The sequence below is a fragment of the Protopterus annectens genome, chromosome 1.part2 (assembly GCF_019279795.1).
Source record: "Protopterus annectens isolate FY-2018-M chromosome 1.part2, PAN1.0, whole genome shotgun sequence".
Taxonomy (NCBI): domain Eukaryota; kingdom Metazoa; phylum Chordata; order Ceratodontiformes; family Protopteridae; genus Protopterus; species Protopterus annectens.
Window position 1 is genome coordinate 592146597 of NC_056727.1, and position 22077 is coordinate 592168673.

The window sequence follows — 22077 nt, forward strand, 5'->3', positions numbered from 1 at the left end:
CATCTTGTTGAGCGGGAAGGCAGGCTGCTATACATCTGACTCCAGGCAGAAACTCAAGACACGAGAATCAGTATTAAGAGGCATGGATACTCATGCCTCACCAAATAGTCACAGAATTGCAAGGACAATGCAGCAGGACCTCCCATTCTCAAATGAGAAAGGCTTTCTTTTATGTGGAAAATCTGTCAAAGATTTTCTGGGGTACCATTCAAAGCAGAAGACCAGATGTTATTTGTGTCTTGTTTGCCATCCATCATCAAACATGCCATCTTACATTTTATTCTTAAACAAAAATGTTTGTAAAATCCTTTCTGCAGAAGTAGTTCTAAAATTTCAACCTCTTTGGAAGGGTAAATGTCTAAAATTTGTTAATGTTCATCATTATTAATACTTTCCATTAAAAAAAATGTTTAGTAATACTTTTCTTGTTCAGGAAAGTTGTTTTAAAGCTAGGGGGTTTTATAATGGACCATCGCAAGACTGTATTATACTTTTAAATGCAAGTGCAAATTTTTCATGTCAGTTTAAAGTAATTGAAAACCTTTTTTTTGGGGGGGGGGAGAAATTGTATTAATTTTACATTTTGGGGCTAGCAGAGTATTATAATGAGCTCTTTACTGATTTGTGTGTCTGTAATAAAAAAAAAATATATAAAAAAAGTGAGTTTTAAAGACCTTTTAATTTTTACCAGCTTTTGCTTCCCTTTGCTTCCAGTGAAAAGGGGCACCATTTTTTGCTTGACCACTGAACAAACTACCCGTCCCAATCACTTATTCCAGTCACAACAATCAAAACATACAAACAGCCCTTCTCATCTCAGCAGGCTAGCAGTTCGCCTCAGCCTCGGTTGGGTGAGACTGCTGTAGCCATTATTTGTTCCTCAGACCACTCATCTTTTACCCCAGATCCTTCTAGTCTACAGCTGCAGCCAGTATGGACCAGGGGCTAGCCACGTCCTCTGTGGCTGTTGGGGCCTTCTCAATGGGAAAGGGTAAGCCACTCTTATCGACCCTGGGAGAGGGAAGAGGGAAGACTTTCCCTGTTTTGTCAGAATGTTGTACCCATCTTTGGGGAAGCTACTGCCATTAATAATAGTGTTGGTTCCATTTTTCTTTTCAAAAAGAAACGGAAAACTAAACGCCCATCTACTCCTCAAATTTCCTTATACAGCCGTAGTTTACTTGGTCTGACTCTGGGTTTACTTCAGGCTGTTGATCTTATCATGTAGTTTCTGGTAAAAGAAAGAGGGGTGGCTCTCTTCTTGAAGAAATTCAAACTTCTGAATCTGAACAGAAAAATGAATGGACAGATGCAGGGTTTTCTCCATGTATTTCTAATTTAGACTTGGAGGAGAGCTCAGTTTCTGATTCTGATTGTGTGTGTGGGGGGGTCTCTTTCTCTGACAGTACCTCCAGAATGTGCCAGTGTTTCAGTGGGAGAACACCGAGGTTTCTCAGTCTCTAAGAATATACTATGAGCTTTCACAGAAGGAATTTCCGGAACTTGAACCTATTCCTCCAGTTCTCTCAGCTGTGGAAGGTGTGTGTGTTACTGCCTACTTTTTCTGACAGTCATCCAGCTACCCCTAAAAAGGCAGATAAAATGTATAATGTTCATTTTATCTTTTAAGTTTTTATACACTGTTCCCAAATCTGATTCAATAGCTACAGCTTCAGTTAATTCTTCTGCTGCTAAGTTGTTGTTGTTTGTCTTTCGGCTTTTCCCGGTAAGGGGTTGCCACAGCAGAACTCCGGTCTGCTAATGATTGGCAGTAGATTTTTACGAAATGCCGAGGTGCCAGCTCGACACTCAACCTTCAACGAAGGCATGCCCATTTACGCACGCATGTCTTTCGAGCACTACCCAACCGCGGGGAGGACATGCAGACTCAACACAGAAAGCACTCCCAAGCCCAGCCGAGAATCGAACGGGAGAACCTCTTGCTGTGAGGTAACAACGCTACCGCCGTACCACCATGGCATCTGCTGCTAAGTATTTAGTTAATTCTAATTCTTTTTCTGAGAAGGAAACTTGGACATTCAGAATTTTGAATTGTCAGGCTCATATGTTAAGGTTTGTCTTGACTAATTGTGAAAGTATGAGGAATGTTTTCTCTGCAGCTTCTTGTGAGGAAAAATCTGTTTTAAATAATTTTAAATTCTTCTGTTCTAGTCACTGCTCAATGTGTACAGTTTGTATATGACTTTGTTACTACTTCCAGGACTTTGGCTGGTACCGTCCTGAGGAGACTTGCCGTGCTGCATTCTCAGAACCTCCCGGATTATGTTAAAAACTGAGTTTTTAAATTTCCCTTTGGATAGAGATTTAGTTTTTGGCCACACTGCTGCATAGATAGATGATCAAAAGGTGTGATGAAAGGGGTAAGCTGATCCAGGGAATCAGTAATATTTTTTAGAACTCCTTTTCCAAATTTTCTGAGGGATTTGCTAAATCCTTATCCATTTTTGGCAAAAAAGCAGAATAAACAGTCACAACAAAATATAAGTAAACAAACGTTTAATAAGAAAATGTCAAGAAGTTCCAAAAAATCCTCAAACCTCTCCAAACCAAGGATAGTCCAAAACGTCTTGACTGTTCAGGAGACTTTGTGACCCCTTCTCACCCTGTCCCCTTGTTTCTTCCAGAAAATGTGAATCTCATTTTTTTTTGGCAGCATACAGTTTCAGACGGTGTGTTCTGAAGATCATTTATCAAAGTTACAGATGTCAGTGAGAGGAATTTCCTCCTTTACAGGGAGTCATTTCCTCATCCATCAGATCAGACTCTCTTGTTTCCACTGCTTCTTCATCACATGCTTTCGAGTGATGGAATCAGTTCCTCCTTCCCGGTCAAGGCCCCCCAAGGATATTTGTTGTGCCAAAGAAAGAAAGTGCTTGGAGACCAGTTTTGAATCTTTATTTGTTAAACCTGTTTGAGATGGTGCCCAAATTCAGAATGATGTTGCTTTACAGCCTGTTACCTCTTCCAAGTTTCCTGGTAATACTGTATTTAAAAGATGCTTATCACATCCCTGTTTATCCAAACTTCAGATGTTTCCTATGGTTTTGTGTGTCTGGATCATATTATCAGTTCTCTGCCTTACCATTTAGACTATCCACAGCACAAAGTGTCTAGCTCCTGTTATATAGCTCATAGGTTCATAGGTGTGTACTAGGCTAATGGCCCTGGGGCCTTTACAAGCCTAGCCATAGGATTACCCTGGCATAGTGCCACCCGACCTTAGTTTCCAGTGCCTCTGTTGAGTAGAGCCACTGGAGTTATCCTCTGGGTGAATTTCCTGTTTCCCATCCACTCATCAAGATTTCTCTTGAAGAGGGTCAGCGAGATGCTGTGCTTGACATGTATGAGAAGTCTATTCTAGAGCATGGGCAGTCTCTGGGTTATGAACCTGTCCCTCCATCATGTTCTGTTAATTCTGGTAATGAGGTTGAGGTCTCTGGAGCGTGTAGTGCGGAGGGACTGGGATTTCTTTAGATGTAGCATTTCTAACAGAACTGGGACAGACATGGCTTTGTAAGTCAAGCAGAGATCGCCTCTAAGTAGGTGATATGAGACAGAGAATAGTTGGAGTTTTTTGAGTTTGTCCATATAGGACAAGTGTTTAAGGCCTAGAATCCTCTTTGTGAGGTACTTTTGCGGCTTCTGCAGTTGTTGCAGGTGTCTGTATCTAGTGAGGTACATGCCAAATAGGACATTGTATTCGATGATTGGCCTAATGGGAGAAGAGTAGAGGAAAACAATGGCCTCTTTTTTTTCCTGGATGCAAAACCCTTAGTAATGAGATGTGCCACATAGAAGGACTCTGACCACACTGGCAATGTGGTGATCAAAAGAGAAGTTGCTGTCAACCTGTGTTCCCAGATCTCTTATAACGCCTTCTTTGTTCAGTGGACTACCATCAATGTGGTAATTCATGGGAACCGGGTTTTTCCCAAAGGGGATGACGACACATTTTTTGGCATTGAGCTTAGGAGCATGGTTCTGACACCAGTCGCTGGTCTCAGTGAGGCCATTCTGTAGGATGTCAACATCACTTGGAGAGTTGATAATAGCTCCCAACTTGCAATCATGTGCTAACTTTGTCAGCCAGAGTCCCTTTGTGTTGGCCTGGACTTTAGAGAAGTAGATACCAAACAGGAGAGGACTCTGGACCGAATTCTGTGGGACTCCACTCGTGACTAGTCAGCAGTCTGACTAGGAGTCAGCTACTTTCACACTGTGGGTTCTGTCTGTGAGCCTGTTTGCAACCCACCTAGTGATATAGGGGTTGATGCCAAGCTTAGTGAGTTTTTCTCTGATTCCTGAGTGGGGAATCAAAAGCCTTGGCCAGATCAAGGTAGGGCAGGCTGTATGAACCACTTTGAAGATGTTGAGCAGGCATGATCTACCCTTCACAAAACCAAACTATGTGGGATCCGAGTTTGGAGATTCCCTATATCCTTGTTTATTAGGTCCATGATGATGCGTTCCATAGCTTTGCATATCAGACTCGTCAGGCTAATAGGGCAATAGTTCCCAGGGTCTGTAGTCCGTCCTCCTTTATGGAGAGGGATGACTGTAGCAGTGCGCCATTTGATGGGGACAAAGCCTGAGGTGAGGCTGTGATTGAACAGGGCACACAGGTGAGGTGCCAGTTCACTCTGTAGTTCATGTAGAACATAACCAGGGATATTGTCAGGTCCCATAGAAACTGTATTCTTGGCCTTGGACAGTGCTGTTTTAACCTGTGCAGCAGTAATGCTGGGTGCTTGGCAATCTATTGGTATTGTGATTGGTCCTTTGTGGGGGAGGGTAAAGTTGGCACGGAATCTGTCAGCCAGTATACTGGCCATATCTGTTGGCTTGATATAGGTGGTACCATTTGTGCAGTAGCTCAGAGCAAATCTGGGTATTGCCGTGGAGATTGTGGTTTTCTTTACTATCTGCTGCAAGTCTGTTTTCATAGCTAGCTTTAGAGGATTTGATGAGGTATCTCAACTTTTTTCCAGTCTTGGGACTTCACCTTATTACGCATCAGTTTCTGCCTTCTGTTGTAGAGTTTGTTTATGGCAGGGGAACACCAGATTGGCTTCCTTTTTCTGGAGGAAAGCATCTTGGTTCTGTTGGGTATGGCGAGATACATGCATTTGTGTACGTGTTCATACAGTGCATTTGTGTACGATTCTGCAGTCACGCAACTATTCTCCATTTGCATGGGTGCCGTAAAGTTAGCCACCTCTGTTTTTAGGAGCCCAAAGTTAACTTTGGAGAAGTTTTTCATAGTGGTTACCTTTGCAGGGGGTGGGTGATGGGAGGGATGTGGATTTCCAAGGTGATTAGTTGTGGTCGTATCTAACCCGGGAGGAGCTGACTATTGGTGTAAAGCAGTGGTCGCCCATGTTAGTAATGACCAGGTCTAGGATGCTGCTACCTCTAGTGGGGATAAGAACGAGCTGGTCCAGGGCAATGGAAGTAATGAACTCCAGGAAACGTTGTGCAAGTGTATTGGTACATGACTAGTTTACCCAGTTAATGGAAAGGTAGTTGAAGTTGCCTAGTAAGAGACTGTTAGGTTGGACCCTAATATTCTCCAGGGTGCTTAGGAACATGGAGTGCGAGTCTTGAGACATGGTTGGGGACCTATAGCAGGCTACGACTTGAATTGCTGTCTTACCCAATGTTAGCTGCACCTGAAGTATCTCTGATGCATTATGTTGGGCTACCTGTCTGGAGGTGTGCACATCCTTTATAAATATGGAAACACCATCGCCTTTGGAGCTTCGGTCCAAGTTCTTAGGCCGAAAGGTGTGGAATGCGTTGTATCCTGGTAGTGCAGGGGTACTTTCTTTTGCCTTGAACCAGGTCTCTGTTACAGCACAAATGTCAATGTTCTCCATTTTAAGGAGTGCTTCAAGTGAGTGCATTTTGAGATTTAGACTTCTAGCATTGAGCAGCATGACCCTCCGATTGCATTTGTTTGTAGCTGTTACAGTGGTAATTTGGTCTTTGGAACACCACCTAAAAAAGGCACTATAGGGGTGGTGAGAGCCTTGGCCAGTGTCCGGAAGCCTAGGGGTGACCCGATGCAGGGCATCACTGGCAAAGCATCGAAGTCTGCCAATCATGTCCTCCCAGGCAGAGCAGGCTACATGGTATCCATATTTTATTATATTTAGATCACTTGCTTATCTTTGTGGAATCTTCGTCAGAGAGGCAGGAATCTCTCACTTGGGTGAGAGATCTCTTATATAAGCTGGGATTCCAAGACAACACTGAAAAGTCTTTCTTGAATGTACACAGGATTGTGTTCCTGTGATGTCAACTATACACCTCAGTTCAAAGAGCTTTTCTTCCACAGGAAAAAAAAGTGGATCTATATCTAGATCTGTTTCTAAGGTTTTCGATTTAAACTTCAGTCACTCATAGGAATTTCTCAGTATTTTGGGTCTCATGGATTCTGTGATTTTCATGATATCCCTGACAAGACTCCAAATGAGAAATAAATAATGATATTTGAAGCCGATTTGGTCCCAGCATTAGTGCCCTTTGTCTTTTCAAATCCCAGAGCTGGGGTTTGTCAGAAGAGAAACCATTTTGGGCAAACAATGGATGTTATTAAATCCAGGTCTCCCTTTCTCCCTCTCCATTCCAAAACAATCTGTTACCACAGACACCCCCGATTTTGCTTTGGGAGCCATTTCAGGAGGGATGAAAGTGCAGGGAGTGTGGAACACCAAAAACAGAATAAATATCACAGGTGCTTGCCCTGATCAAGTCACTCAACTTTCTGAATCATCTTTGGGACCTCTTTCAGTTGTTACCACAAGATTGTGGTGTTGTCTGTATGTCAACAAATAGGGAGAACCAGGTTGTACCCCCTTTGCAGACTGGCCATGTTAGCTTGGGATATACCTTCACAGCACACTGTCACTCTGCAGGCCTCCTGCATTTTGTCAGAACAAAATTGTGTGACAGACAAGATGAGCAGGACCAGGGCAGGCCCTCTTGAGTGGAAACAATCTTCTTTGCCTCCTCCCTGATCAGTCAACTGACAAGATTCTCTATCCAGGATTTACAGGAGTTTGAATGTTTTGTTTTATAACATTGATTTTATCTGTGTAAAGTACTTTGAAATCAGTAGTTTCTCTTGATTTAGGCTTCAGTTCAGGCAGACAAAACTGAAAGAAGTGAAAGCGTGTAATCTGTAGTGGAGGGTGTGCATGTGATAATATGTGATCAAAAACCACATTGTTGACATTGTATGCCATGTATAGGGAATTGGGTTTAATAGTAAGCCAAAGTGGAAAAGCATCAGGGTGGTCTCAAACTGAGATACCCTATCTCTTATTCACTTTACTAGGGAAATTAAAGCGGGTAGCAGCACATAGTATATGGTGAGTTTTGGAGTGTACCAAAAATGATGGGGGAATCTCTTGTTGATACCTCACACTAGTGTTTTTTTGGTTAATCCAAATGTTGATCTTTTTAAAAGCCTTCATTCCTTTTTTCTGGGTGCTTTTTTGCCCCATGTCAGTCAACCATTGAGCTCTCCCCCCTGTTAGACTGTAGCCCGTTTGTTCCCTACTAATGGGAATTCTTCCACATCCAGTAGAGTACGAACCATCCTGGAGACAGCATCATTCAGGCAGCCATGGGTGAGGGGGTGGGGGGGACAGATAAATCTCCATCACTTTTGGCAAAATAGTGCCTTCCTGTTATGCAAGTGCATACTACCATACTCCTTCTCGTTGAAGGCTGCTTTGGCCCAACAGCTTGATGCACCTCATGCACACCCACCTTCCTTTCCTGTACTTTTTTGTGACTGCTGTTACTTAAGACAAGGCAGTAATTTCACAGGTTTGCATTTGGAGGGAAAAAAAACTCCAATGTGCAGCCACTGTCAGTGTGTGATTTGCTTGGGAACAGGTTTACTCTTTCTAAGTGTTACATTAGTGCTATATTTTCATCCATTTCTCCCAGCTTTAGCAAAAACAAATTGTAGCATCACCAGTAAACTCTTGTTTGTAGAAGTACCCAAGTGAATCTAAATGCTATTCCTTACCCATGAGACCATCTTTTCTTTGGTCTCACGTCATGTGCAGACATTGTTTTTTTTTAGCAACTCCAGCAGCTAAGATTCCACAGCACTAATGAATCTCCTCTCTTGTTTTCATAGCTACTTTGGGAAGTTTAGAGACAGCAATGATAGTGGAGAAAACTGTTACCTCCTGTCACAGCAGAGTCAAAATTTCCAGCTGTGAATATTGTAGCTGATTCAGCACTGGACAAAAAGGTTGCCAACATTTTGAATACTAAATTCTGAATACCATGATAAGGCACCATTTCACTCGTTTTGGATTTTAATTATGACAAGCTTGCAGAGGTCTTCCTTTTGAGATCAGCAGATGTTTCCTGATGCCTTTTCATTTTTGGTAGGGGATAGAGAATCTGGTACCATTTTATTTATTTGTCTTATGTTACATTTGTTAACCGGGTAGGTACACTGGTCCAAGGATCCTTTTCAGGCATGACTGAGGGCCCTTATTGTTGTTATAGTGTTTATGTTTATGACTTTAATATGAGAGAACTGCCTCTATGAATAAAACAGTGTAAAGGTGAACATAATAAAACATATAAATTGACAGAATAGATTTGTCAGATGTAGGTCCAAGACAGGAGGTAGTGCAACTAAGAAAAGGTTTGTTATCACATACTCAGGATGCAGCATTTTCTTGCTGGTCCCCATGTTATTTTATCACTGGCCTTGATGCCAGCATCAGCTGGTGTAGAATTAGTGCTAATGCCACAGCTTAGGTCAGTAGCTGATTTGTCTGTCAATTTCAGTCAGTGATCTTGGCTGCATTATTTTTGACCTTGACATATTGGTGCAATATTGGTGCAAGCTTTTGTGACCCTGATGGTGACTTGTGATCGGCGGTTGAGCTTGAGAGCCCATCAACGGCATCTGCCCTTTCAGCCGACATCTAGGTTGCTATTCTTGACATCTGGGCATTTGACTCTGGCTGCTTCAAGGCTGACATAGTTGGTGATACCAATAATTTGAGCAAGCAAGCTTTTGTTATTGTGGTACCCCCTACAGCCATACACTTCTGCAATGTTGTCTGTGTTTACAGCACCAGCAAATTCTGCTGTTGAGTTGTGGGGTCCTAGAAGGTGTTATCTTGGGTAGATTGGCCAAAGCCCTTCTGTAATTGCATCATGTCATTTCACCTCCTAAGAGAATATCTTTCCTTTTTTCCTTGGGATCTTTACCATTGAAGGTTTGTAGGAAGGCTGTTTGCAATAGGAAGCATGTAGAATCGATGCTAAAATCTCTTGCATATGGCTTGGATGATTAGTAGGTTACCAACTCTCCTGCATGTTCTCCTGATAAGTATAGAGTCGATGATGTCTAGAAGATGATGTATTGGAGAGGTTGCTGGCCCATTGATCCCATTTACTTTGCACATCATATGCTGCAAAAAGATTTCAGGTTTACCCAGTAGTCTTCTTCTGTGGTCCTGCCACTTGTAGACATTTAAAGGTTAGCAGCAGTGCTGCCTGGAAGCACCCAGCTACAGTGGCCCCAGTTCCTAAGGAAGCAAACTGTTTGCTGCTCTTCTTCCTGAGCATGAAGGTTTTGGTTGGAGACTTCTAAACTAGACAGTATGAATATGATGTTGATTATCTGCTCTTAAGGGGAGTCCTTTACCACAGATCATTGTTGTCTACCCCCCACATACTGAGTCTAGGGAAGTGTATTGTGTAGCAGAAGGAATCTACTCGCATCTTGAAGTAAACCTTGTCTGGAGTCAGAAAAAAAGGTAAAATGCAACTTGGTTTTTTAACATTAAAAGAACTAGTGCTTTGATATTCCCCATCTGTGGCTGGGGTACTTTGGAGGCTTTTACCTTATTTCATTTTGGGGACCTTTTATTCCAAAAGCTTGCTGGTTAGTATACAGGATGCTAGGAGGCATATTACCAAGACGTTCTGCTTAGCCAAATGGAAAGGATTCTCCCTTTGGTGCTAGCGAAAGAATCTACTTGGCATACAGATGGGTGCATGTGGGGCTCTGATGCATTTCTCTGAGGTTCTCCCCATGATGTTTAACTTTCACCTCAGTGATGATACTTTTCTTGGTCATTTTCTTGGCCTTTCCAGGCTTGATGGTTGTTGCTGAAGCACCTACCAAGAGGAGAAAATGCTGAGAGAAGAAAGGAGCCACTTTTGAGATTTTAAGTATTTTCCTCTGATTTATTTCTTAGAAAAACTGCATTGGCGCATACTTTTCAGAGTTTTCTTGCAAAAGTTGATATCTGTGTTAGAAACAGTATTTAGAACATACCTAGAGCCTGTTTATTGCATTTTTGTGTTGCACTTAATTTAAAATATTTTTTTCTTAAAATTGAATTTTACCTGCCTCTGACCTAGCACACACGTGTTGGGGTCATTTATTGCACTGTTCTGACTAGTTTGCTTGTGTGTCTCTGCTATCCTTAAACAAAAACAAAAAAAATCTTGCCATTTTCCCACTTTCTATAATTTAAAAAAAAAAAAGTTCAATTACAGAGGTGCTGTTCTGAACTGTTTGTAAGTTTCTTGGAGGCCAGTGCTTACTTGGGCTAAAGGGAAGTCTCTGTGTTCACCAGTGGCAGTGGTTAACACTGAGCAGCCTGCCTGTCCCTGTAGGAGTGGTTACTGCCTAGAAACTGTAGTTTTATTGGCCATTTTGGGGCAATTCCAAACTCCTTGATCTCTGTCTCTTAAAACCCTGCAACTCTCTTTTTGTGCGGTCTTGCGCACAGAGCAACTTCGGGCAGCACCGGTTAGTTGGGGTATACTATTCCAGGCTCCACAAAGTCTGCGCTGCAAATTTTCCCTTAGAACTAGGCAAGCCTCAACTCAAGTGCTTCAGATCAACTGCTCTTATTGCAGCACTTGCATAACCCAAATCAGCACTTTTCCAAATCTCCTAGACAGCACTATATTTTCCAAATCTCCTAGACAGCGTTATTATAATACAGCATAAGACCCTCGATTGTCCGCAACTCAAGTGAAATTTACTTTTCCAAGCATGTCCAGAGGTCAACTTCAGGTGTACTCTCCAGTTCATCTGGTGGAATTGGGCATCCTGAGGCAATGTCACAACTGCCTCATGTATACAGACAACCCTCTTCTCTTACCTGTAGACACAAACACTTGTGAAAGATGCAAATACACAGCCAGACTGGAGGCTAAGCGCTCACAACCCATGACTGTAACAGACAGTCAAGAGGAGAAGAGACACACTAGCATCACACCACCAGTCACACATGGGTCTACAAAACGAGCACCGGCAAAATATACACATAAATACACAAAAACATATTCGGAGGCACTAGGTACCAATCTGAAAAAGAAACAGGGCCCTCCAGAGCAGACAAGCAAGCAACTTGCACCTCCAAACACAAGCCAGAAAACACATAATTCACCTCAGCAGTATGCCTCTCGACAGCCCGTAAGACAAAATACCATACCCAACACGCTAGTAATAGGAGACTCTATAGTAAGGCACACAGATGTTTCACTCACCAGGCTGAACAAGGAGAAGGTTACTGTCAGGTGCCTGTCGGGTGCTAGGATCTGCCACATAACACAGGCACTTAGGTCACTCCAGAACAAGTACAAGTATGACACTGTCATTGTACATGTTGGTGTGAATGATCTAAGACATACCTCCCTGGACTAAATGAAAAGAGACATTGAGGAGCTGTCTGATCATGTAGCCCAAGCTGGTATGACCCTGACCTTGAGTAGCATACTACCTTCACCTAGAATGATACCACAATACAAAGACAAAATTATCAATTTCAACAATTGGCTAAGCTTCTGGTGTCATTCTAAGGGGATCCAGTGTCTGTCTGCCTGGGATGACATGATAGACGAGCCTCGCTGTTTCACCAGAGATGGTTTGCACCTGTCACCCCTAGGCTTTCGAATACTGGCCAAGGCTCTTGCCGTCCCTATAGTGCCTTTTTTAGGCAAGGCTCAAAGGACAAACCAACCGCCGTAACCAGCACTGGTACCCAAAAACTAAGGGTAATGCTACTCAACGCCAGAAGTCTCAACCTCAAAATGCATGCACTCGAGGCACTCCTCAGTATGGAGAAAATCGATGTTTGTGCAGTGACGGAAACCTGGTTCAAGGCTCCAGAGAGCACCCCAGCACTACCAGGTTACAATTCATATCATACCTTCCGGCCTCATTTACCAGATCGCAGTACAGAGGGCGGAGGTGTATCCATATTCATCAAAGATACCCACATCTCCAGGTTAGTGACGCAGCATGATTCCCCAGAGATCATCCATGCACAACTATCAGCAGGCAAAACCACATTTCAAGTCGTAGCCTATTATAGATCGCCCACCATGTCCCAAGATGCTCACTCAGCATTCCTTGAGGCATTGGAAAATATAAAGGTCCTACCCAATACCATAATTTTGGGTGATTTCAACTACCCTGGTATAGACTGGACAAACTACCAAAGTTCTAACTCCTATGCCCAGCGGTTCATAGAATTTATAAATTCAAATTCCCTTTAACAACTGGTATGTTCTCCCACTAGAGGGGACAACATATTGGATTTAGTAATCACAAATATGGGCGCCCATTGTACCACACCCGTTATCACTCCCTCTCTGGTCAGATCAGACCACAAACTGATAACCCTGGACATCCTCACCCCTCCACCTCCCCCAGTCAAAGAAACCATCGTAAAAAACCTTTCCAAAGCAAACTTCAAACTACTTGCGTCAGAAGTCGAAAGCTTCACTATTCCCTTGCAGAAGGATAATGATATCCAGGATGCAGAATCCTACACCAAGGCACTATATATACATCTTCAGGATTGCATGGACCGTGCTATCCCAAATAAAACCAAGACTCCTTCCTCAAGCAAGAAGAAACCAGTCTGTTGGGCCCCGGCCATAAGCAAATTATACAATAAAAGGAGGAGACTTGCACAAAAAAAAAGGCCAAGTCTCAAGTAGAAAAATCATCCCTGATCAGCATTAGTAAGAAATTGAGGGCCCTCATCAAGTCAACTAAAGCCAATTTCGAAAAGAAAGTTGCCAAGGATAACCATAAGGCCTTCTATGGTTACGTCAAAAACCTAAATGTCAATGCTCAGGTCTGTTCTGAGCTAGTACAAAGTGGAACAAAATACACTGACCCCACTGACATTGCCAACATCTTGGCTGACAGGTTCAGTGCAAATCCCCCCCCACCACCACCACCTGTAGGGCCTATTACTATTCCAGGGGATAGTGTAACTCCAGTTATTACTGATATGTTGGTTAATAAGGCTCTATCTAAAGCTAAAAACACTGCCTCCATGGGATCAGATGGTGTCCTGGGCTGTGTCATACGCAAGCTCCAAAATGAATTAACCCCGCATCTGAATACCCTGTTCAGTGTCAGCCTCTCGACAGGATATGTGTCCATAGAATGGCGCACAGCAACTGTGGTTCTGCTGCACAAGGGTGGGCCCACAACTGACCCTGGAAACTACCGACCAATAAGCCTGACCAGTCTGATCTGTAAGGCAATGGAGCGAATCATTATGGAACTCATAAATGGAGAGATTGGGGAACTCCACAACACTTGACCCCACCCAGTTCGGCTTCGTCAAGGGCAGATCATGCCTCCTGGACCTGGTGGACTTCTTTGAGACAGTTACTCAGGCTATAGATAAGGGAAAGGAGGTACACACAGCTTACCTTAACCTTGTTAAAGCATTTGACACCATTCCCCATTTGGGTATTATTGATAAACTCACCAACCTGGGCATAAACCCTTACGTCACAAGATGGATCGCAAACTGGCTCTCAGACAGATCCCACAAAGTAAGAGTAGTGGGATCTATGTCCGAATCCAGACCAGTAACGAGCGGTGTGCCTCAGGGCTCTGTCCTGGTGTCCCTCCTGTTTGGCATATACTTCTCAGAAGTACAGGCAAGCACTGAAGGGCTGTGGCTGACCAAGTTTGCATACGACTGCAAACTGGGTGCTATAATAGAGTCTCTGGCCGACATGGATATCCTCCAGAAGGGCCTTAATGAGACTGATGCATGGTGTCAAAGCCATGGTCTCAAGCTAAATGCTAAAAAATGCGTAGTAATTCCCTTTGGAAAAAACAGAGCACCTGCAAATTACCACATAGGAGGTAACCCCCTGAAATCTAAAGAAGTAATAAGGGATCTAGGGACCCAAGTAGATAGTCAGCTTTCCTTTGATAACCATGTTGCCAATGTGGTTAGAAAATCTTTCTATGTGACCCATCTGATCACGAAAGGGTTCGCATCAAGATCTATGTATGTAGTGGTGCCCCTCTACTCTTCCCTCATCAGTCCCATCATTGAGTACAATGCACCAATTGGAATGTACCTGGCCAGGCATCTCCAGCAGCTGGAGAGACCACAGAGGTACCTCACTAAGAGGATTACTGGCCTCAAACAATTGCCATATGCAGCACAATTGAAAAACATAAGGCTTTTTTCTGTTGCATACCGCCTTCTCAGAGGCTATCTCTGTCTAACATACAGAGCCATGTCCAACCCAAAACTGTTGAACATGCTACATCTTAGCAAAACCAAATCTACTCGAGCTACACGTTCTAGGGATATAAACCTAAGCACAACAATGAATAGAACATGCTGGAGGGATAGATTCCCTTCACAAAGACTTCCCTTGCTATGGAACAATGTCCCGATCTATATAAGACAGAGCCCCTCACTATCACTCTTCAAGAGGAACCTTGACGAGTGGATGGGTAACAGAAAGTTCACACCAGGGATCATACCAGCAGCTCTACTAGATAGGGGCCAAGGGGTACTAGCTGCTAGATCAAGGGCCTAGGGAACTAACCAAAGGGGCGGTGAATACCGCACAACGTGGCTGGGCTAATATATGCCTTCAGGCAGATAGCCCAGTACCTACCTATGAACCTATATGTGCCTGCTTGCCTGATTTGGATTACCACTGGCATCCAGATCACTAGTCAAACAGTTCCTGAAAGGCATTTATTCATCACATGCTCCCCAAAGTGGATTCTTGCTCTAGTCTGAGACCTACATTTCATGTTGGGTGATATGACCTTACCTTCTTTTGAACTGGACTTTTTCTATCTTGAAATTCTTGGCTTGAAGAACAGCATTTGTAATGGGATTCACATCAGGAAGGAGAGTGTCAAAACTCCACGTCTTGATTTGCAAAGAACTGTTCTTCATATTCCACAAAGATGAGGTTATCTTGCATAGTAACCCCTTCCTTTTTCCCTAAGTGGCACTAAACCAGGCTATCTTGCTACCAGTTTACTTCCCTACACCTTTGAGAAAGACTGAAAGGGTCGTACACTCTACAGATGCTTACAAGTAACTGAAATACTGTCCGAAGAAGCAAGGAGAAAAGGTTACAGCATTTGTTTGTTTCCTTAACTTGAAGTGAAGTGTTGCCTTTGTCCAAACATGCCATGCCTAAATCAGTAAGCACTGTGTTATCTTTTGCCACAAGATCCATGGAATGTCATTTCAGGAAACGTCCGGCCACGTTCTAGAAGATCCACAGCAACTATTAAGGCCTTCCTAAAGGGTTTACTTTAAATAGATGAAAGTTCAAAATGCTGAACACTCATATGAGCAGAAATTCAGGAACTCTTATGTTTATTTTTTTGGCTCGCAGTACAGTGAAGATCGGAATAGTTGCCCTTTGCTCACTATAGTGCAGTCTCTGAGTTGGAATATATATTTAGCGGGGGGTGGGGGGGGGGCACAGACCCCACAATAGCAATTTCGATTTCCTGAATTTCTGCTCATGTGAACGTTCAACATTTTGAAGTTTCGTTTATTTAATATAGACCCTTCCTAAAACGGGTTAATGCATGGGACATTTTGGAAATCATCACATGGTCCTCTCTCCACATATTCTTTTGATGAGTTAGCTTAGATCTCGTATATAGAACAAAAATAGGGTTCACCCTTCTCATCCTAGAAAGGCACATTTGCTGTTTTCCCTCTTTTTCAATAGCCCAACCACCTTAACTGCATTTGAGGGCTAGCTCTGGTAATCTTCGGCAGGAATAAGACTGCAGAAGGGATCCTCAGAAAGAACATAATATATTTGTGTAGTCCTCTAACTGTAATTGTCGACATTAGACTGTTGTCACTGCAGCATTTGAGAGAGAGTCAGTCTCCAAAAGTCTTTAGTGAGGCTACCATTCACACAAATTAGGTTTGCCAAAACAACTTTCTGCTTTCACTGAGGTTGCAGTTTCCCTACTTTTGTTTGACTGTAGATTTTGCATGTGTAACTTGAGTGGTATATGGGAACTCCCCCTGTATGGGGATGTTGGCAGGTTTGTTGTCCTCCTGCAAAAAAAAAAAAAAAAAGTGCTCAACTTTCCAATTTTTGATTTGTGTAGATTTGCTCAGAAGGCATTCAGCTGATTGATGTGATTAATTGTGAACTTGATGATTCCCTTCCAGTATTCCCACCATGATTTGGGGCACTAGAAGACAGGATGGTTGAATTTGTCCCTTCACACTATCTTGTCCACATTTCTCTTTCTTTGCTTCCCTTTTTACTGTGTGTATGTGTGTGGGGGGGCTTCTGATGCTGAAGAACTGTACTTTCATGCTCCTCTTAGACACTGTTGCCAAAAAATTTGAAGTGCAAAAGATGTCTGGGTGCATGCCACTGTCATATCAATACATGAAGATATCCAGGGTAAGGGATTTTATCCTGTTTGGAGAGTGGGGGATATCTTCTCTGAAAGTCTAGCTAGTCATCTGACCTCAGCCAATGTCTGATAGCACTAAAATTATGACTGCCACAGTGTCTACACAACAACTATGGCAAGTTGACTAAACAACTGCATTTCCTGTGTTTATTCTGTTTTATCTTTCAGAAAAGCTGTTGTTCACTGGTCCTGTAATAACATTGTTGCCCCATCTATCAGGCAGGTTTCACTCAGACCTTTACTCTGTGTAGCTTGCCAGCGGATTCCAGTAATTACTAGTAACACTTCTCTATTTAAAAAAAGAGCCCAGCACAAACAAAATTAAAGGGATAAAAGGACATGATGAGGGTTAATCCTAAGGGCATGGGATAACTTTTTCATTCCTGCTCTTATTGTATTCAAATGCCTTGCAGATATTTTATGAAATTGTCTGGTGTTTATCCATTAAATGACATTTGGCTGCAATGTTTAACTTTCATTAAGACTGAGATTCTTACCCATTAACTTCACTGAAAGTGTGCAAGGCCTTCCTTAAGAGACATATTTTTTTAAAGCCTCCTCTCTGAGAATCCAGTACACCTATGACATTGGTATTTTTTTCTGGAAGAGTTGACTCTGACTCTGAACCAGAAGTACAGCAGAGTTGAAGCCTTTACATTAGACAAAAATAATTCTGAACTGTGTGCTGTTTTTGGAAAACCACTTTTTTATGTAAAGATTTTTTTTCTCTTGCGGCCAATACTATCCTTATATTTAAAATTGTAACCAAGTCAAATTTAAATTGGTACATACATTTTGTCTCTATTTTTTCCTCATTTGCCACATTTGAGTGCACGTTCACTACCCATTGAATGATTGAGCTAATTTCATGTGCAAAGATGACCAGCTTTTTGTTTTCTTTTTTTCTTCTAAAGCTCTGGGCCACAATTTATTTAAACTTACCCTTCCTAGATGGCTGCCTAATTTGTTTTAAGTTTTCCTGTCTTGCTTGTGATACCTATTGCCTGAAATTGGTTCACTGAAGCTTTAGTTGCTTTGATAGCTGTTTTCAGAAGTGCACCTCTTTGACATTTGTACATCAGCTATATGTCTTTAACAATTTTTCAAACATTAAAAGTTGCATCTTATTTTCAGATCCAGATCTCCCTTTGAGAGGCTATCATTATCAAGGGTATGTTGTTCTAGGGGTCACTCCATAGGAGGAATTTTAGACCCTGTTGTACAAATTACTAAGGAAATCCTTAGTCTTATGTATACAAAAGGTGTGTATTGCTCATAACAGTAGATTTGAAAGAGTAAGTACATCCTTCTGTAATGACTCTGTCCAACTTCCTTGTCCTAGCCAAGAAAGTTTCTTGTGCCTTATATTATTTTTCTTAAGTGAGGCTAACCTGAGATCTGTGAAGGGTGAAACAGTGTTGTGGGATAGGGGAAATCATAGGAAGTTACTAGGCTATTGGCCTTGAGGCCCTTACAAGCCTAGCCAAAAATTTAGACCATGTTCCGACAAGTCAGCACCCGATGCCCCTGTCCAGCAGGGACACAGGTGGAATCCCATGGGGTGTACTATCTGTTCCCCATCCAGTTATTCAGGTTGCGCTTAAAAAGGGTTAATGAGGTACTCTGCTTGATGTGGAGAGGGGTGTCCCTTCCACAGAGGAGGGAGTTTCTGGGACACAAGTCTGCCCAACAACAAGTCATGTTGATGTAGACCAGGTTGAGTTCGCGCATGTGGGTTACTCGAATAGAGCTTAACTTGTGGATATGCAGCAGCCCCATCAAGGCGGGTCTGAGATTGCTTTGTATGCCAGACAGAGGTTACCTGTGAGGAGTCTGTATAAGGCTAAAAGTCCTGTCTGTCTACTCAGCCTAACAGCCCTATTCCCTGCTGTCTTTGCCCTATGAATTACAGAAAATGGACCTAATCTTACTGCTCTGTTTATGATAATCACAAAACCTTAGTATAGACATAAAGGTTATCACAGATAAAAGTAAACAATACAGTTGTGTATATGCAAAAGAATATTCTCCACCACTGAGGTGTTTGTTCAGTTTAATGGTTTATTGGAATATAGTAAAGTCATATTTTAACTCACTTAGAAATGGCTCTTTGTTGTCCTTTGGAAATTTTATTTTTATTTAGCTGTTATAAAATCCAGTAACATTCTTAGAACTGTGTATGTTATGCTTTGTAGCAGAGTATTATTTATGTAAAAGATGAAGAGCTTTTGTTTTAAATATTGTTAGTAAAACAATTTTTGATTTTTTTTAGTACAAGGTAAGAGTGTTTTGAATCTCCTTTAACTGTTGAGTGAATGTATGTCTGCATTAAGTCTAGTATCCTATTGCGGTTTTCAACTCTGCTGTTGCATTTCAGCTTGTGTCAGCATTACCAGAGGACATGAGACCTGGTCCAGATTTTTACGGCGTATCTTGGGAGTCTGTTGTGGTTACAGCACTGGTGGGCATTCTTACTGTTCTGATATTCTTCTGGAGGACCTGCCTGTCGGTAAGTGCTACACTGAGTGGCCATTGTCCGGCTGTGTTTCAGTGGGTTTTCACTTTGTAGTTTTTTTTAGGAACTTACAATTTTGTATGAAAAGAATTTGTCTCTCACATTTTGCATTTTTTTAAAGCAGATTCATAAGAAGTTTTTTGTTTTTGCAATTCTTTTGAAAGTTGCCAAATCAGCAAACTATAGAACATTCTCTTCTGTTTAAAAGATGTGCTTTTTTATTGAGATGCAGGTAAAATGTGCATCATGTCCCAAATGAGAAAACGTGCCTTTGGTATTGGTGCTAATAATTGAGTAATGGGAACAGAAATGCTAGTGGTGTACATCTCAAGGATCATATAATTCCTTATGCGTATGAATTTAAGTGCAGATGGTTTTCTGCCCTTCTTTTCAGAGTTCCAGAGCTGTTGGACATCCCAAGGGTGGAGCTGGTTTTGTCCTTATACTGAGAATGTCAGCATGATTCTCAGTAGTGAAGAAGATAGCAGCCCATCCTATCCCATCTTCACTTCAGTTCTTTTTTGTTGCAAGAAGCAAATGTTCATCAATCTTATCAGCTCCTTCCAAGTGACTTCTAGAGAGAGCAGTAAGCATGTAGCTTGGGAAATATTTATTTTAATGTTTAGAGATGGTTATTGTTTTCATGCCAGGGAGTATTGACTAAATATTAGCCAGGTCAGTGATGTAGGCGAGTGGGTCCCCAGGTTTGACTTGGGTAATTGAGGAGCTGGTCAGTATGAGAGGATAATAAGTGGCAATACCTTCTCACTGGGATGAGGGTGTAAGATCGGGTCTATTTTATATCCTTGAAGAGGTGTTTCATCAATTTGCCTCTTCATCGACCCTTAAACCGCAAAATCACAAAACAGTGAACGTCCAAATCAGCGATTTATTTCCCTGGGAAAGAAATCGCTTGCCCTAAAAAGAAAAACATTACAAAGTGGGGGGCTGTGCCCCCCACATCCCCTAACTAAATATATCAACTCCAAGATCGCACTACAGTGGGGAAAACAGCAAACTAACAAGGATGGCCATGCAATTTCTTTCCCAGGGAAAGAACTAGCTGATGTGGACGTTCGCTGTTTTGTGATTTCGCGGTTTAAGGGTCGATGAAGAGCTCTTCAAGGACATAATATAGACCTGTAAGATCATGTATAATGGGAGCGTCTTTTGTCATGGCCCTAAATGGAGATTAAAAACTCCATGACAAGGGTGTTTGTTTGCTGTGTGGTTGGCAGTGACATCTCAGGCACCTGCAGAAGTGGTGAGGCACACTTGAAATGCCATTGGTGAACAGTCTGCCATGAGCAGTGTTCACTATGCCAGGGAAATAAGGTATAATTAAAACAAACAAAAAAGCCCTTTGGGGTATTAATTATGTGTGCTATAGCTCTCTTGTTCATCTCTTACCCTACTTTAAAGTAATCTGCTGTGGTAGAATGGGAAAGTTGGGGGAAAACTCAACAAAAAGGAAGATGCAGGTATTGAAGAGAGGGGCACCATTCAGTACTAGATAGTCTAGTTGCTGGGGGGGGGGGGGGGATTATTGGCTAACTTTATTCCAAATTTTTTCCTGATTTTTCTTTGAGAATTTTTTTCCCCAAGAAAAATGTCCTTGGAAAGGTTCACCAGCAAGTCTGCAAAAGTCTGAGTTCCCTAAAATGCTGGCACGTCTTTTTTTTTTTTTTTTTTTTTTTATTTCCCTGGGCAGGAGAGGAAACCATCAGTCTGTCTGTGTGTTAACCAGTTTGATGGGCTGGTACAAACCCAAACCCTAGGTAAAACAAATTAGAGTAGAAACAAATCCACAAAAGAAATTGGTAATTGACATATAGAAATATATACACAAAGCATAACTTTGGAGGTAAAGCCAGGATATAATATAAAAAGAGTACACAGTTGATGTAGATAGCTACATATGTAATCAGTGTACATAACCTGTTGGTTCAGTGCATTGAAGTCCGAGCTTAAATGTTCAGTCTGAGCAGTCTGGAACAACAGCTTAGTAAAAGTGACAGCAGAGTAAATGCCAAGCAGTTGGATTAACATATTTATTAGGTTGATGCGATTATTCTACAGACATGGTCAATTATCCAGCATCTTTGTAGCATTTGCATTTATATTCCTTCGGTAGACATTCTTTTAACCATTTTTTTTTAACACTGAAAAATCCAGTAAGGCTCTACTATTCCAGGAAGCCTGGACTAGCTGTGTGAAAGGTCTTCCACATTTAATTTTTAATGGGATGGAACTGTGAAGCATATGTGAATATTCATGAACTGATAAGTTTTTGACTTAGAGGAGGGAAGTACCTGTCCTAAAGTACCCTTAAAGTAAGTGTGTTAAGTATGCAAGTCTACCTGCACTAGGTAGACATTTGGCTATCCCTGCACTGGTGTTCTGTATGATGTGCTGAGTGTATAAAAATGAACAACCTTATTTTATGTTTTGCAAAGTAAGGACATGTTATATATTGAGAGAATGGCTATTGGGGATTAGGCATATTCTTTTAGTTGTCATTTAAAACTTTTATTAAGAAACTTCTCCGCCTTTGCAGTCATAATGTCAGGGTCTTCCTGATCATAAGTGTCTCCTTGAGCTAGACCGGGCTGTATATACTTCTCACCAGGTGGAGAACCATCCATCAGTGAAGGTGAGAGGAGAAAATCCTTGAAAGAAAAGTACATGGTTAGGAAAATGGAAAAACTTAAAATGCTGATTGTTAAAGATTCCAACCTGCCAGCTGTCATGAGCATGAAAAGTCTGCCTGGAAGTGCAGCTTGCC

General features: G+C 42.0%; 1 protein-coding gene across 1 annotated transcript in view; it reads left to right on the forward strand.

Annotated features, from left to right (window-relative positions):
• MIA3 (MIA SH3 domain ER export factor 3) overlaps window positions 1-22077 on the forward strand; it is a 1691550-nt gene that overhangs the window by 830640 nt on the left and 838833 nt on the right. The window contains exon 9 of the mRNA XM_044060179.1: window positions 19155-19286. Within this exon, the coding sequence (XP_043916114.1) occupies window positions 19155-19286 (132 nt within the window). The remainder of the gene's footprint in view (window positions 1-19154; window positions 19287-22077) is intronic.